The 19,079-nt window shown below is 40.5% G+C and overlaps 1 protein-coding gene across 1 annotated transcript in view; it reads right to left on the reverse strand.

The window, feature by feature from the left end:
* The window catches only part of syt7b (synaptotagmin VIIb), a 136,866-nt gene that overhangs the window by 46,120 nt on the left and 71,667 nt on the right, over window positions 1–19,079 (reverse strand). Inside the window, exon 5 of the mRNA XM_084682257.1 lies at window positions 1,078–1,200. Within this exon, the coding sequence (XP_084538383.1) occupies window positions 1,078–1,200 (123 nt within the window). The remainder of the gene's footprint in view (window positions 1–1,077; window positions 1,201–19,079) is intronic.

Raw genomic sequence — 19,079 nt, forward strand, 5'->3', positions numbered from 1 at the left:
CAGCTTTTTTTTATGCTCCTAGAGGGATCATTGCTTTCCATCATCCTCAGTCGACTGGGCTCCAGTAGAAGGCCAAAGGGGGTGGGAGAGACCAAGAAATACTGAGAGATGGACACAGATGATGATTGAAGGGGTTATTAGTGGTAGAAGCAGAAGGACACTGGACAGCTTTGCCCCCATGACCCCTCTAGGCCCCACCTCACACAGTCTGGCTTTGATTACAGCTGGACAGTGGGACTCAGGAAGGAGAGGGGAGGAAAGAAAATGAGAATAGTTGAGGATATGAGAAGAGAAGAGACAAGGGAAGAGAAGAGAATGGCACAATGCATTTCAAGGCTGATCAGGTCATAACTGTAGCCGGACCATGAAATGTACTATACTTCCCATGGCCACAGCAGAGCAGCCCCTAAGGATAAGAGCAGATATCACCTCATCCTCTGAATATGTCTGCTACCACAATTCTATACAAGTGACTGATCTATTTTTCTATCTTCTTAAGATGTGTAACAAACTACAGTACCCAAATAATCCCTTGTTTGTGTGAATTTAAATGCCAAATAAAGCTCATTCTTCTCTTCTATCAGAAAGATTCTAGGGGCAATGGGGCACTCAAGAATTAATTTATTCTACCCAAGTTTAGCTAAATGTTTTGGCTGGGTGGATATTCACCAAGAAAAAACATTCATTCGCAAGTGACATCAGACTTGCTGGTATAATCAGAATGTATATGCAAGTCTTCATACTTACATACATTACTAGCATGAACATGCTGCATAGTTTACTGTCCCTAGTGAAGCAGAGAGAGGTACTCAGAGAGAGGTACAAACTGTAAACAGTTTGTTAAGCCAGTAGTTTACTCCCAAGCACCTCTCAAATGCCCAGATTTTACAGGACCAATAACAGCTGTCTAGTGCTTGCTTCCTCAGATGCTTACAAACAAAGTGCAAATTGGTGTATTTAGCACTTAGATTATTTTATCAATGTCCTTCCTGATGTGCAGACAGTCTGACAGTTTGGCACAGACAGACAGACAGACAGACAGATAGATGATTGATTTGTTCATGTTCATTTGTTCACCTCTTGTCTGTGGGTGTCTGGCTCTCCTGAGATGCTGGAGCTTCCTGAAGGTCTGGGAGGTGTGCAAAGTCATCCTGCTCTGCCAGGCCTATGGCTAGAGACAGAACCACCATCTTCCCCTCGCTGCCAGACACACAGACACAAACAACCACACACACACACACATGCACACACACACACACAAACACATATACACTCAAGCAGCAGGGGAATAAAGAATAAAGTGAAGGACAGAAGAACATTTGAGCAAAACAAAGAACAAACAAGTGAAGAACTTAGAGGGCAGCAGTCAGAATAGCAGAGACACTAGCAGTTGTTCAACAATTATAATTCTCCAAACTAAAAGGCCTGGAGTCACTTATCAAAGTGTGCAAAAAATGCAATAGCCTGACAGGGTTACGTGCACCAGGACATTTATTTGGGTATCGAAGCATGTAGCATAGCGTGTTAAACATAGCCAAACAACTAGTTCACGTAACTCTGTCATTATCATGAACTTGATTGTTTTGGTTGGAAGGAAAGAGGAAACATTAATGTTTACAATTCAGAGTCATGACACTACTCTTTATTTTAATCAGGGTCATTCCTATGAAATAATCTCAGATATGCTGTTAACGTTTCACAATATAAGTAGCCTATGCGCACGCTAAAAACGCAGTTGAAGGCAGGACTTTTCAGAAGAAAAAACTAATAGTCCACTACAGAAGAACGAAATGCCACAATCACAGAGTAACGTGGACCAGGATAGTTGTTTGGCTATCGATTTTTACATTTAACACTAAATACTTTTGCCTAAGTAGCCTACTATTTGCTACATTCTTCGATAGCCAAACAAATGTTCCGGTGCACGTAACTCTGCCAAGCTATTGCATTTTGTATGCTACTTCTGTCGTTCAATTTCATATTTCTTGTTAGTTAGCCTACTGCATCCAATCAGCGCTAAAGTGTAGTACCTACCCTTTCCGTTCAGAGTTAATGTAATGTGTTTTTGAGTTAATGTAATGTTGTTTTCCATTTGGGGGAGCGTGTTTTTGTATTGGGGGGAGGTGAACAAGTCATCCGATTTGGGGAGAGTTGACTCGTATTCGGGGGGAGTGTTTTCATTTGGGGGATGTACTCATATTAGGGGGTGTGATTTGCACTTCAGGGCCACCGTACTAGAGGCCATGGAGACTGTGCCCTTAACAAGAACATATTAACACACCGATGCTCTTTTGTAAATAGTTGAACACACCCATGTTCCCCACACACTTTCATATCTGTGAACACTGACACATGGATACAAACAGCGAGAAATGGTAAACAAATGCAGTGTCCGACCCTGTCACCCCTCACATAACCATAAACAGCATGTGGTGTGCTGAGGTAAATCACTCTATCCTGAGACCCTGTCCTGTCAACTACCCCCATCAAACCCTTAGCCTGCTCACACTGCCCTTACAAAACACACACGCAAACAAACCACTGACCCTCAATTACCATGTGTAGCCTACGTCCTCTCTACGTCATCTGTCTTTCATCTGTCTGTCTCAGTTAGCTGTCCTCAGTCTCTGCTCTCTTTCCCAGTCTCCTCTTACAGTTTTTTTTCAAATACACACAAATTCCTCACTTTTCACACAATTTCTGAAACCTGGCACTCAAATACCAGAACCACACCTCAAATCCAGAAAACCATATGCACATTTTGGGCCTTTGACTCAGTTTTCAATTTCATAAAACACTTTTTGCAAAACACAACACACAATTCTCCACGTAACACACAAAATTCTAACAGGAAGCATCTTGATTTCCTTTTTAAAGCACAAACAATCAAAATGCCACACTAATTCATCAGTGCCTTACACTCACTCCTCACCTGTGCAAACAGGCTTTAGAATAGGCCTATAAATAGCCTAATTTGAGTTGAATTTGAGGGATGGGTATAATTTGAACCTTTACTGTAGAAAAAATAACAGGTATGTAACAATATGCTGTCATATACACATGTTATACGTAATGTACACATAACAGCTGTTTCAGCACAACACACAGTACACAATACTACACACAAACATATTTTAGCACCCATGCATCCATTGACTGCAGTGCACTGCATGATTGGTCACAGTGTGGTGAATTACTGTATCATACTGTGCAACAGTACAGTGACTGTAAGAAGACATTCTGACAATATTGTCGAAAATAGTACTGTATGCTACAGTTCATGGCACACACACATACACACACCATTCCGTAATCACCTTTTTCAAAATTAAGTTTCGTTTCTTTCCTACTACACTCTTTCTTTTGTACTGTGTAATGCTGTATTCACAACCACACATGCTCACAGTAAAAAAACTAGTTTGGTTTCAATCTTTTTTTCGTGTTTACAATTTTTTCTGCATCCCTGCCAATCTTGTACAGAAATGTACATAGGAGCTCATGAAAGAAGAGCTTTAGGTTTTGAATAACTGTGTGTATATGATATACCCAAAAATGGAATATAATGACAGGGCTCTAGAGTGTGACCAATTTGAACGGGTGCGACAAAAAAAAATCCTAGGTCGCACTGGGGCACCTAACCTCCTCGCATCCGCTGCCTCTCCAAGAACAAAGCGTTTGTTTCTACTTTGACGGAACTCACTCATGGTTGGATCATATCGTGGTCTAAACTAATCAGAAACAGAGATAGGGCGGGTCTTTGCATCTGATCTCATTTATAAAACTGTGCGTAGGATTCTTACTAAAAGTGTACGTACGCCTAAAAGCCTAAAATGGCGTACGCCCCCCCAAAAATCAAATTTATAAAACCTTGAGTACGCACACCTGTAAGCAATGTTCCCTTTATAAATCACAGACTTCCCACAAGTGTGCGTACGTGAATCTGCATTTTACCCTGCCCTAAACACACCCATTTTTACATTTACAGTCATTTAGCAGACGCTCTTATCCAGAGCGACTTACAGTAAGTACAGGGACATTCCCCCTGAGGCAAGTAGGGTGAAGTGCCTTGCCCAAGGACACACGTCACGGCGGGGAATTGAGCCAACAACCTTCTGATTACCAGCCCGATTCCCTAATCGTTCAGCCACCTGACTGCCCTGAATGACCATAAATGGTCAATGCAAAGCACCTCATGAATGATAATCCAGTATATTAATGACCCTGGCATGAGATAGTTTTTTACGGTGAATCATGGCGCATGACAACTTCTCAGACACTGTTAGCCTATTGGCCTGAAAACCACATTTGTTGGACGGTGTATCACCAATAAATAAAAAAACTGTGCGAGTGGCGTCAACTGTGCCAGTGATACCGCGAGTTGAGATACAATTTGAAAACAAAAGCGTTTTGTTATTGAACAGTTGTCTATTGAAGCCTGGACTGATAACAAGGACGTAAAGTGTAGCGATTGCGAAGGAGCTTAACGACTGTATTTCCACACTTCGACACTTCGACACGGGCGGGGGGGGGGGGGGGGGGCATTTTTGTCCAGTGTTTCTGTGGCTTTCAGTGGTTGTTTAATGTCTTCAATGTATCTTATCCATATATTAAACCAATAATGATAACAAATACAAAATTCTAAATAATAAATTGTTTATGGTCACATATTAACATAAGAAAATTAAGACCATTTTCAGTCCTCATATATTCAACAAAGACAGCAAGGTACTCACATTGTTGCCAGATTGGAAATGGTATAATACCAAAGGCTCAAAATCATCGTATTTGGAGGATAACTAGAGAGGGTACAATTTCTGGGGAAATTGTAAGGTGTGCTTGCTTGCTTCAGATGCAGGTGGGTCCGTTTTCCCTTCTAGTGATATTTTCAAGCATTTAGCCTACTCATATTGCATAATTCATTAAGAACACCTTTTGAAACAACCAAACAATGACCAAAAAATAAGTGCTAAAGGGAAGAAACCATAAGAGCATGTAGTTAAGCAAGTTACAATTAAACAACATGAATCTCTAAGTGCAAGTGTACCTGAACGAAAGCAATAAAAATAGGATTAACTAAAATAGAATACAACAGTTTAAATCAGCTACCACTAACCAACAAGAGCAACAGTCTAAGCAAGTCATTCAGATCCTTGAGGAAACTAGCATTGGGTTGAGCAAACCATTCCTAAGCCCCGTTGTACTCCCAAAACAAGTGTGTCTTGAGCCTTCTCTTGAAGGTGGAGAGACAGTCTGTGTCTCTGATGGAGGTGGGGAGTTGATTCCACCACTAGGGGGCCAGGCAGGAGAAGAGCTTGTGTTGGGACCGGGCGGTCTTGAGCAGTGGGACCACCAGGCGGTTGTCTGAAGAAGACCGTAGGTGGCGGGTGGGGTTGTAAGGCTGCAGGAGAGACTTGATGTAGTCGGGTGCAGTCCCGTTCACTGCACGGAAGGTCAGTACCAGGGTCTTGAATCTGATGCAGGCCGTTATGGGTAGATTTTAGAACAGGTAAGGGGAGTTGTTAGGCACGATGCGAAGCGGAGTTTTCGCCAATTTTGTTTCGCCATGAAGGGACTTATTTCCCCGATAATGACCGGCGTTCTATACATTATCCCGCTTATTACATGGCTACTTGCTAACAAAATTAACTTAACACAGTGTCGTTTTACAATGTATTTGTTACCATTCGTATTGTTGATCAGCAGAGAAATACTTCACCAAAGACGTTGAACTTCATAGACTTTGAACATTATTTAGGCTTCAAATCAGCTGACGTCGCTAAGCAACAGAGTACGCTGGGGTTGAAAAGTTACCCGACTACTTGCGGAGTGCTACGAAAGACGTGAATCCGAGGCAATAAGGCCACTTCCCTTGACAGCGGTCAAATATGCATAGCAACGGTCAAATGAGAAAATTGTTCACCGCAGAACATTGGGAAACCCCATTCAAGTGAATGGAGCATTCTACAGCATTAAGAACAGCAGTGTAATAAGACATAATAAAGTTTAGCTATAGCTGTGGCATTGAAGACAATACTGTAGCCTACTATTACGGTGGCCGACATGTACAAACGCGCTGCAAATTTAGAAAACACATGCAAATAGACAAAACACAAGCAAATTAAGAAAACATCTTCATGAATCTGACAACACATACGCAGCATTCAGCAAACGCGCTGCAAATACACACAACACAACCAAATACATAAACACATTGCAAAAACGAAAGCACGCAAACCAAAAACGCTGCATCCAGTTTTCACAACGGAAGTTGACCAGGCCTCTAGGGGGAGCGTTAAGTGGAACAGCTTGATTTTCGGCCCCACGGAGGAGAGAGAGAACATATGAGAAGTTTGTTTTGGAAATGGGACCAAAATCGAAGTAGCTCTTCTGAAAAACTGTAAAAGAGGAGGGCCACATGTAAAAATGAATACTAAGCTTTTTATGTCACCTCTTTACTTCAATGTTGGTCCAAACTTCTCACATGCTCTCTCTCTTTCGCTCCGTGGGGTCAAATCAAAATCTTCCACTTAGCGCTCCCCCTAGAAGCTTGGTCAAATTCCGTTGTGAAAACTGGATGCAGCGTTTTTGGTTTGCATGCTTTCGTTTTTGCAATGTGTTCATGTATTTGCAGCGCGTTTATGTATTTGGTTGTGTTGTGTGTATTTGCAGCGCTTTTGCTGAATGCTGCGTATGTGTTGTCAAATTCATGAAAAGGTTTTCTTAATTTGCTTGTGTTTTGTCTATTTGCATGTGTTTTCTTAATTTGCAGCGCATTTGCACATGTCGGCCACCGTATACTACACTGCCAGTGGGCGAGCCGAGTCTGTGACTCTGTGGCTAACGTCAAAACAAGACGCAGTCTCACTCAAACTCAAAATTTTACACAAATAACAAACTATACTGACCCGCTGGCTGTTTTCGCAATTGCCATATCTTAAAAACACTGCTGTCCATTTAGATGTAGAATTGACCCTGATACTCACCAGACGCAGATCGACAGTTGACTGAGTGTCTACACTGTTGACAACACTCTTGTTGCTGCCGCAATCGTCAATGGAGGCTGACAGGCTCTCACGTAGCAAACAAATCAACGTTTTTACAGCAATCTATATTAAAATCTCACCACCAACATTTCCCTCTTTCAGTTTTTTCGTGTAAAATTGAACAAAAAAATTAGCTACAAAAAATACTACCATGACACTTTCTAGCATGGCTGCTGCCTAAAAGACTAGGCGGTCTCACGGGCGACCTGCACTCGCTCAAAGTTGAGATTGCAGTTCCATTCGAAATCGCTTTCTCTACAAAGCCAAATGGTTGTGATTTTTTGGGGGTGGTATTTTTCACTCGTAATCCAAGCTCCAATTTGCGTTGGTGACGTAGCTAGCACAGGTTACCCTTCGTCAACAAAAGGCACTTTGTCGCCACAAAAACGTTGTAACCTCCTAAACTGTGCAACAGAATGTAAATCCCAATACAAGCAACTCAATCGAGACCAAGACAAACATTTTGACACATGCGTTGTCTATGTAGTCCAAATATTGACTGAGTTTTAGGGGTGTGAAGAGAAACAATTATAACTAGAAAAGGCTGTTCCTGCGAAACAGTAGTGAGAATACTGAAAACCTGAATGGGGATAGCTGAACATGCTAAAAAAGCCGAAAATAGTGAACCTTTAATAGAAAGAAAAGCCGAATGTCTTATGAACATTTCAAAGGGGCAATTGACCGTTTTTGGGGGGTATTTCACACTGTTCCTTAAGTTCTCCGAATAGGGTATGTAACATTGGTTGGGTTGAAAATGGCCCGGGTGCTGTTCTATGCCCTCTGACAGATCCTCTGAAATGTTCCCGGGAAAAAACACTAGCTTTTCTCCTTTTATGGTATGCTCATTAATATTTAGATGAGCTGCGTGCTGATTGGTTGGTTTTCAACGAGTGAAGCTGGGGAGCAAAAACGCAACACGGCCAACAGCAGCACTCGCTGAAACACCGAAGTTGGAGACTTGAATTAAAAATGTGCAAATAAATTTATTGTGTCTACACAACACTGTCTTCAACAGATTGACTATATATCATTTGAAATGATAACATTACTTGTTTCCACTTCTGTTGTTGAAGCAAACTGGATTGACTTGAGTGGGTAGAACTGATTATACCCGGCTTCAGTTAGCTAGCTAGCTCTAAATAAATTGCTGAAAAATAACATTACCAAGATCTAGACAAACATGCATCTTGAATTGTAGATTTACATTACACAGGTTATTTATTTGAATGAAACACAGTCAGGACCATGAATCAACGTTAGCCCCAATGCCAATAAACTAGGCTAAATTATCACACATTCTACCTATGCTCTTGCGTTAGCAAGCTAAACTTGTTTACATGCCTACAGTCTAGGTGTTACTAGTAACAGTTACTAGCAATGCTACCGTGTCCTGTATCAAGCACCTGCCTTTCTCCAGTTCTTTCAAATAGATTATCTAGACAGGCTTTAGCAATAAGCCAAACTGCTGTTCGTTTTCTGGCTATTTTTCGGAAGCTTCCCTTCTAATGCCGACTACAGCTAGTCTAGCTAGAGCCATTTGATGTGTGTACAAACTTATTTAGCATTCTACCTGGTATGCTATATTATACAGGAAACGTTAGCATTGCTAATAACTGTTAGCACAACATCATACTGTCCTTATAGGCGGTTGCAATGAGCATACAGTCGGAACAGCACCTCTTTCCAGGTTCAGCTTCCTAGCAAATCCTGCTTGAAATTGTCCAAGGTTGTCAAAACTGTCTTGGGTGAAATGTTCAGAGCAAATGAATGATTGAGTGTCGAACTTTGCCGGTGTTGTATCACCCGATGCATGACTCTCTGGATTGGCACCCCCTCGCGGGAGCGCGCGCAATTCAAAGAGTGAAAGATTTCGTCTTGATATTGCATCCAAAAGAAGGGGAGACAGAAGTCTCACATTATACCGTCTTTGTTGTTGAATTCAAGAGAAGGATGTCTGTTATCTGTGTAAATATCAGATGCTATTTTCAACACAAAATCCTTAAAATTCGTCATTCAAACGGTATACGCGAACCAACATTCTTGCTCCACGACATTGCATTCTGAGGAAATATACCCCAGTATGATCATGATTATTGCTACACAAAATGTATTTTGTGTTGCAGGTTCAAAGTATTTCACATGGCATAGCTCTTCATACTAATGTATAGGTTCAAAGGCATGCGATTTTAATGCAGTTAGCCTGTGCGTAGGCTGGGTTACTCAGACAGGTCGAAAACAACAGCCTTCTGATGCAGAATCAGCTGTCCTGAAAAGGGACCAAAGGTTCACATGCCTAGCCTACAAAGACAAGTACTAAAAACAATGTATCAACCATGTATCAACATTAAAAGAACCATCGAATCCTTTTTTAAGATAGGAAATATTATTCTTATTGTTTAAGTCAATGAAATAAATGAAAAAATAAAACATAATAATCCCTCATCTTCCATGGACTATTCTGTTTTCAGACCTGTCCACCCTATACATACACATGTATTGGTATTCAATTTATGCTATTAAATGTACATAATGCTGGCGTAGAAGGATAGAAACGTATGTGGGGGGAGAGCATTTCATGGCAGGTTTTCCATGGGATGTAAGTGCAATGAACCCCCTGTTAACCCTGACTAGGACAGTGTGACATGCTTGACACTTACTGTGCTTACTCATACTAGTGCCCTCAGTGTACAGTAAGAATCATTTGATGCTGGGATATACAGAACAGACAATAGAGGGGGGGTGCATCTCACGACAGGCTTGTTTCATTCCTTCTTGTCACGAAATGCACCCCCCGCTAACCCTGACTAGGAAAGTGTCACATGCCTGAAACTTACTGTGCTTACTGATACTAGTGCCCTCAGTGTACAGTAAGAATCAATTGATGCTAGGATATACAGAACAGACAATAGAGGGGGGGTGCATCTCACGACAGGCTTGTTTAATTCCTTCTTGTCACAAAATGCACCCCCCGCTAACCCTGACTAGGAAAGTGTCACATGCCTGAAACTTACTGTGCTTACTCATACTAGTGCCCTCAGTGTACAGTAAGAATCATTTGATGCTGGGATATACAGAACAGACAATAGAGGGGGGGGTGCATCTCACGACAGGCTTGTTTCATTCCTTCTTGTCACGAAATGCACCCCCCGCTAACCCTGACTAGGAAAGTGTCACATGCCTGAAACTTACTGTGCTTACTGATACTAGTGCCCTCAGTGTACAGTAAGAATCAATTGATGCTGGGATATACAGAACAGACAATAGAGGGGGGGTGCATCTCACGACAGGCTTGTTTCATTCCTTCTTGTCACGAAATGCACCCCCCGCTAACCCTGACTAGGAAAGTGTCATATGCCTGAAACTTACTGTGCTTACTCATACTAGTGCCCTCAGTGTACAGTAAGAATCGTTTGATGCTGGGATATACAGAACTGCCTTGACATAAAGAAATACTTTGTAAAGATGTACCTCAATAAACATTAGTAACAAAGAAAATAACACAAAAGGAGTCACGTATTTATCATACACTAGATTGTATTGGTTATGCATACAACTACAACAGGACAGTGGTTGTCCTGTCAGCTCATTTGTACTGTTTCCCAAAATCAAAATACCTAACAGCAGGTAATATGGGACTGCAACTGCATTGCAAATAATAAAAGGTTTATATTATTTAATTGTATTCAATATCTTAAATTTTATAGTGTCTGTTATTCACAGAGTGTGTGCAGTGCACAATATGGGGCTAGTATGAGTAACCACAGCAAGTTTCAGGCATGTAACACTTTCCTAGTCAGGGTTAGCAGGGGGTGCATTAAGCCTGTCGTGAGATGCACCCCCCCTCTATTGTCTGTTCTGTATATCCCAGCATCAATTGATTCTTACTGTACACTGAGGGCACTAGTATCAGTAAGCACAGTAAGTTTCAGGCATGTGACACTTTCCTAGTCAGGGTTAGCAGGGGGTGCATTAAGCCTGTCGTGAGATGCACCCCCCCTCTATTGTCTGTTCTGTATATCCCAGCATCAATTGATTCTTACTGTACACTGAGGGCACTAGTATGAGTAAGCACAGTAAGTTTCAGGCATGTGACACTTTCCTAGTCAGGGTTAGCGGGGGGTGCATTTCGTGACAAGAAGGAATGAAACAAGCCTGTCGTGAGATGCACCCCCCCTCTATTGTCTGTTCTGTATATCCCAGCATCAAATGATTCTTACTGTACACTGAGGGCACTAGTATGAGTAAGCACAGTAAGTTTCAGGCATGTCACACTGTCCTAGTCAGGGTTAACAGGGGGTTCATTGCACTTACATCCCATGGAAAACCTGCCATGAAATGCTCTCCCCCCACATACGTTTCTATCCTTCTATGCCAGCATTATGTACATTTAATAGCATAAATTGAATACCAATACATGTGTATGTATAGGGTGGACAGGTCTGAAAAAAGAATAGTCCATGGAAGATGAGGGATTATTATGTTTTATTTTTTCATTTATTTCATTGACTTTAACAATAAGAATAATATTTCCTATCTTAAAAAAGGATTCGATGGTTCTTTTGATGTTGATACATGGTTGATACATTGTTTTTAGTACTTGTCTTTTGTAGGCTAGGCATGTGAACCTTTGGTCCCTTTTCAGGACAGCTGATTCTGCATCAGAAGGCTGTTGTTTTCGACCTGTCTGAGTAACCCAGCCTACGCACAGGCTAACTGCATTAAAATCGCATGCCTTTGAACCTATACATTAGTATGAAGAGCTATGCCATGTGAAATACTTTGAACCTGCAACACAAAATACATTTTGTGTAGCAATAATCATGATCATACTGGGGTATATTTCCTCAGAATGCAACGTCGTGGAGCAAGAATGTTGGTTCGCGTATACCGTTTGAATGACGAATTTTAAGGATTTTGTGTTGAAAATAGCATCTGATATTTACACAGATAACAGACATCCTTCTCTTGAATTCAACAACAAAGACAGTATAATGTGAGACTTCTGTCTCCCCTTCTTTTGGATGCAATATCAAGACGAAATCTTTCACTCTTTGAATCGCGCGCGCTCCCGCGAGGGGGTGCCAATCCAGAGAGTCATGCATCGGGTGATACAACACCTGTATCTTCTCATAAGACAACAGCAGCCATGCCTGTTGAATGTTTGGCTCCTTGGGAAGACTGTGAGTGTTAGCCTTCCCTGTAGGCTACAGCCTGGAACACAGCATTTACGACCGTGGTCCATTTTCAATATCCTTGTTACAATTCAAATGGTTCTTCTTTGTTATTCCTTATAAGTAGCTTACACAGAGCAGCGCGCAGCTAAACTAGTATCGGAGATAGACGCTACCTCAGGCTGGTCACGATGTAAATTCTGGGGCGTGACAAAGATTCAGACCAGAGCCAATAAGAGGGCAATCACCGGTCCTACGTAGGACCGGTAGCTTTGTTGAAAAGCTAGCGTTTTACAGCCAAATTTTTTCTTTTTGAGATTTGAATAGGAAATAGGTGTCAATGGACTTTGATATTCACGGTATGTTCATTTTACCCACCGAACTGTCGTTATTCAACTATGACAAGGTAAAATCGGTTTTGCAGTCAATTGCCCCTTTAAAGGTTGAATGGTGTCTCCAGCTGAAAGTATGCTGAAGTAGTTAAGTTTGAAAGAGGAGGAAGCTTATATTAATTTGAAAGGATTAACCATTACTTTTAAAGGGAGAATAATTTGCACAAAAACCTTAATATTTAAGTATTAAATATTAACTTAAGTATAAAAGTGAGAAATACCAAAACACATAGCACACATCTCCTGAAGGAGCTGAACGTTTTTTTGAAAGAATTGTTTTTTTTTACTGCTGAAAATACAGAAATGAGAAAAATACCCGAAAGCTGAAATACATTTAAAAAAATGTGAGTCACACTAAAGAGGCAGTGTGGAAGCCAGTGTGATGGTGCAGCTAGGATTGCAAAAGCGCTGAGGGCAGAGAATAACAAACTAGAAAAGGCTGTTCCTGTGAAACAGCAGTGAGAATGCTGCAAACCTGAATGGGGATAGCTGACCATGCCAAAAAAGCTGAACATTTAGAACATTTTCAGAAAGTTATAAGCTGAAGCTTCAAAGCGACCAAAAGGTATTTTAAATAGGGGCTGGAGCTGGACGAAGGCATAAAACTGCAGAAAAGACAAGAAAAATGCTAAACAAAGTGAAAAAAATCAGAAAGAAGAGAAACAATGCATAAAAATGTGAACATTTAGCAAAAATATTTGCTGGAGTTTCAAAAGGCCTGAAATGTATGTTAGAAAGGACCTGCAGCAAGATGAAGGCAGAAAAGTACAGAAAAGAGGGAAACATGCAAAACAAATAGGGGAACATTTCAGAAAGATGAGCTGCAGGAAAATGTGAAAATTGAGCAGAAAACCAGTTGTTCAAGTCTGGGTTGAATGAATTTGAAGGTAAGAGGACAACACTGGAAGGATGAACTTGCTGGAAAAAGGTAGCAACCGCTGGGCATTTGCAACAGACTGGCATCATTTCTAACCCAGAATCTCAAAACGGAGGAGAAACTAATCATGCGTGCCTGCACACCCAGTCCTGTTCAGACACTTAATTTAAGATTACATCAAAATAATAATTCATAGTGCAGGGTTGCTGATGTTGTCGTTGTCCCTGGTGAGTTTTTTTATAGTAAATAACAAGATTATGCTACATCTAACCAGCGGATCATTTCTTGCAAGTGTGTCAAAGTGGTATGTATTAACACCATAGGCTTGAATAATAACCGAAGGCGTGAAGCTAGAGAGAGAGGATGCAATGGAAGATTTCCTACACAAGTATATCTACTACTTCAAATTGAAAACGGAGAAGATATTTAGAGTAAAGACAAGTTAATTTACATCTGTGTTCAATATTGTCAATTAAAAGTAAAAACTTTCCAGTTACGAAGCGTTTGTTCGTAGGATTAACTCCAGCTGCAGCAAACACTTAGCGTTAGCGATACTGTAGCCTACCCAGCCCTGGTTTGGCTGTTCATGACGGTCAGCTATGACAGTCGCGCCTCGATTTTTGCAGATTTCTCTAAAACTTGCTAAAATAAAAATGATCTAGCTAGATTATGTACACTTTAAGGTCAATGTACATACCTTGTTTGGCCAATTTGGTCGATTGTGGAAAAAAAGAACCGTTATTAGCCTAGTTATGGAGAGCCATCACGCTCGATTATGAGAAATGTAGCTAGAATCCACACCTCAAACAAGTTAACCTAGACGCAAAACTATACGTCCAATCCAAAAAATGAGGATATTGTCCGAGACCCAAGACTCTGCCGAAACTAGAGATGTCCTTTATATGTCTGTGCGGTCAGAAATACGACTCTACCGGCAGTTTAAAAACATGTCTACTTTCGAAATTCTCTGACAAATTTTACCCACCTCTCCATTGAAGTTAGTGAGAGAATTTGAAAGGCTGCTCTCGCTTCAAGGCTCAAAGCTGAAAATCTGTAAATGTGAGCTCTTTAGTAGTTACATTGGCTGAAAGAGGACACATTTTCCTACATTTTAAGGTATAACTTTTTTCTGTAAGTTAAACTATCTGAACGTCAGAGGAATTTGTTTAACAATTGAGTTGAATATGAGAAAAAGAGCAGCCAGCGGAGTGGCACACTCAATCATAAAAATCAAGAAGGAGTTAAATTTTTCATGTATTTAAAACTGTCACGATTCATAATTGGCTGAATATTGGAAAAAGCTGAATCATTTGAGAATAGCTGAATGTCTTGTGAAAATGTTAACAGTTGAATGGTGTCTCTAGCCGAAATTATGCTGAAATAGGTAGGTTTGAAAGAGGAGGAAGCTTTTTAATGATTTTAAAGGATTTACCATTACTTTTAATGGGAGAATAATTTGCACAAAAACCTTAATTCTTTAAAAAGTATAAAAGTGAGAAATACCAAAAGTCATAGCCATCATCTCCTGAAGGAGCTGAACGTTTTGATACAAAAATTGTAGGAATCGGTGAAAGTATGGAGGACTAGTTAAAGGCCAAAAAACTCAGAAGTTGAAAAACAATTGTGAGAATGCTGAACAGCATTCAAGCATTCACAATAATATGTGAGATAACAATGGTTGTGCCCTTGCCGAAGGCAAAGCACACCCAATTATCGTGCATCTGGCAACACTGAAAAGGCGGTTGACCAATGACAGTTCTCTCTACGGCTGAGCTCGCGCAAGAAGGTGGAACGTATACCTTCCAAAACTTGTAAGGCCGGGCGTAATAATTAGTTTGTGAAAGACCCAGAGAAACACAAATATCCAACGAGGCAAAATCCCGGACGATTTTGGAATCCCTGCCGGACGCATTTTTTAGGTCTCAAAAAGAGGACGTCTGGTCACCCTAGTTATACAATGTGTTATGCAGTTAGGCTATCGAAAGGTAGGATATGTGATGTTATCCTGTATTCCATGCAGCCGGGCTCGGGCATCTCCCCCTCCTACAAGCCCATAGTGGACAATCTGATGGTGAGACAGTCAACGCTGAATTTTGATTTAAAATTGAGTTGGATTGTACAAGGTGTTTATGGAACAATTATCACTCAATACAAACGCAAATAAAACTGCTGGATTTATTCTTCATGATAATGATGAACTCGAGTGGAAAAAAACGTGTGTGAGAAAAACAAAATATATAATATTACGAGTAATCGTTCTTCCCACATTTACTTTCGCAGTCTGACTACATTGCGGTCATCTGCGTTGCCAATTCCAACTGTTTCCAAAATGTGCGTAGGCCTACGGGAGGGGAAGGAGTTTGCTTGGAGTACCGCACATTCTCCCATCAAGTTTGTTTTTTATAAATCACATTTGCGTGGAAAGTGGCGTACGCACATTTTCAGCCCCTTTTTGTGCGTACGCAAGCTTTATAAATGAGAGCACAAGCGATTTACAAATGTGCGCTTGCGCAACCTCATCGACAGGAGAGTTAGCTGTTGGTTAGCCCTCGAAAATGAAAAACAAAAGGATGATACAGAATTTAGAGTTTTTAACAAGACATGGACTTCTAAGTATCTGTTTACTTTAGTCAAAGTCAAAGCTGTGTTCTTAGTTTTGGAGAACAAGTGTTTAAGGATTATAATTTGAACCGTCACTGAGGGACTACAGAAAAAAACTAACACAGACATAATAAGAACATGACTGATGCAGCGGGCGCGGGCTGATGGTTTGCTAGTAAAATTGCAGACCTGGATCATCACCTGTCAGCTGTCCTTCGCATATCCACCTCAGACATTCAGCCAGATTTCAAAGCACTTGTTCAAGCCCACTGGATTCCTCTCAAATAACAAAATTAACTGGAAAAAAGTATTGCTTTTTGTATAAAGTTGATCAATTGCATATCTTTAACATACTGTAAAACAACTTTTCAGTGTTTGTGAGATTAACTAGTTACAAATAAAATGAAACACTGATGTAATGATTATTTAAGTTTTTACTGTTACTTCAATAGTCTTCCTAGTTGACAAACATGTAAAATATTTATAGAATATCCTTATTCTTCTGATAACCACTAGCAGCTAATCAAAATACTCTATATACTTTACTTTTTACAATGTGGGAAAATGAATAGTGAGCAGAATTAAGTTCAAGTTATTGTTGATGCGGCCCTTCAACACATTTCAAGTTTCTCATGTGGCACCTTGTCAAAATAAATTGTCCACCCCTGATTTACGGAGTTGAGCCATGGAGCTAACCCATGGAGCTAGGATTTTGATGCAAGGGAGGGTGTGGCAAGCTGGTTTAGCCAAGGCCAAAGGGCAAGAAAGCCAAAGTACAGGTGTTGGCCATCTGAAGGGCATGCGACAGCAAGGGGGGACCCGCTATAAGACTTTGAGCCATAAAATGTTAGGTCAGTAGCACTTTCTATTTTGAAATGTTTTATTTTGCTTGCAATGTTTTAGGTTGGCAACTCAGTGAAGCACTTAAAATATTTTTATTTTTATATACAGTTTAATTGTGCTTCAAATAAAACCAATATTAACCTACACCTTATTCTTGTTTAAGAGAATTTACATAATATATTTGAATGTATATGGAGTGTGATAAAAAGGTGACCTTAGAATTGTGGCGACGCAAGGAAAAATTTGGGTGCACCTAAATTTTGTGCTGGTGCACCTAAATAAAATGTTAGGCGCACCAGTGCAACCAAGGGAAAAAGTTAGTCTGGAGCCTTGTAATTGTAAAAGTGTTTGCAACATGAGACAAAAGTTTGCTTTTGTTATATTGAATTATTTTCTAGGCATTTTGTGTGTGCAGTTCTTGGATTTGTGTGTTACCGTAAGTTTTGAAAGAAAGAGGGCAAGTAAAAATAATGTGTGCAAGCATTTGAAAAAAACTGTAAAGAGACAACCTCCGCTAGCTAACAAATCAGCTAGTATATTTGAGCCTTGAATACACACCAATAGACATTGGGTGTCTGAGTGTAAGTCATCCTTGTATCAGGACTGAGATGTTATCCTGTGTTTGAGGGCCGACCTCGAGGACCTACATCTCTCTCTCTCTCTCTCTCTCTCTCTCTCTCTCTCTCTCTCTCTCTCTCTTTCCCCTCTCTCCTACAGTGCCTTGTGAAAGTATTGGCCCCCCTTGAACTTTTTGACCTTTTGTCACATTTCAGGCTTTTCAATTATTATTATTTTTAAATCAACAAGTGTGACACAATCATGAAGTTGTAAGGCTGGGTGTCAAACCCGCCCCCACCTCTCATATGCTAAAGTCTGGAGTTTCTGGACGGTCTCAACTTGATGGCTCTCACACCCCATTCAAGATGTGGTCTGATTGGTTGTTCTTGTGTATAAAGGGAATTGTAATGCATTGTTCTTTGGATTCTTCATCTCCTGAGACCTTCTCCTCAGTTCTGCCTTGTCCTACTGTCCTACTCCTTCCTCACCTCTTGCTTTCTCTCTGATTTACAATGATCATGGTAGAGTAGGTAAGATTGAAAACTTTCATATTGTAATATGTTTGCCTTGTAATTGATTTCATTCATTTGCAAAGTTATTAAATGCGTATTTCATTTAACCGTACTTTGACCATTCTTGCTCTGATTTAACCCATAGAGTCAAATACCTGGAATTCTATTGGTATTGGCATTATTTGGTTCATGCTAATACACTGTTCAGTTTCCCATCTTCCTTTAAACCATAGGGGAATTAGTTTAGGTTGTTTGGACAATATTTACCCCCCTACAAAGTGGAACAAAATGTATTTGATATTTCAAACTTTTTTAACAAATCAAAAACTGAAAAATTGGGCGTGCAAAAGTATTTGGCCCCTTTACTTTCAGTGCAGCAGACAAAGTTCAGTGAGGATCTCTGAATGATCCAATGTTGACCTAAATGACTAATGATGATAAATAGAATCCACCTCTGTGTAATCAAGTCTCCGTATAAATGCACCTGCTCTGTGATAGTCTCAGAGGTCCGTTTAAAGCGCAGAGAGCATCATGAAGAACAAGGAACACACCAGGCAGGTCCGAGATACTGTTGTGGAGAAGTTTAAAGCCGGATTTGGATACAAAAAGATTTCCCAAGCTTCAAACATCCCAAGGAGCACTGTGCAAGTGATAATATTGAAATGAAAGGAGTATCAGACCACTGCAAATCTACGAAGACCCGGCCGTCCCTCTAAACTTTCAGCTCATACAAGGAGAAGACTCATCAGAGATGCAGCCAAGAGGCCCATGATCACTCTGGATGAACTGCAGAGATCTACAGCTGAGGTGGGAGACTCTATCCATAGGACAACAATCAGTCGTATACTGCACAAATCTGGCCTTTATGGAAGAGTGGCAAGAAGAAAGACATTTCTTAAAGATATCCATAAAAAGTGTTGTTTAAAGTAAACAAGCCACCTGGGAGACACACCAAACGTATGGAAGAAGGTGCTCTGGTCAAATGAATCCAAAATCGAACTTTTTGGCAACAATGCAAAACGTTATGTTTGGCGTAAAAGCAACACAGCTCATCACACTGATCACACCATCCCCATTGTCAA

This window comes from Hypomesus nipponensis, chromosome 19, assembly GCF_054491055.1.
Source record: "Hypomesus nipponensis isolate SF chromosome 19, ASM5449105v1, whole genome shotgun sequence".
In the NCBI taxonomy this organism is placed as follows: Eukaryota; Metazoa; Chordata; class Actinopteri; order Osmeriformes; family Osmeridae; genus Hypomesus; species Hypomesus nipponensis.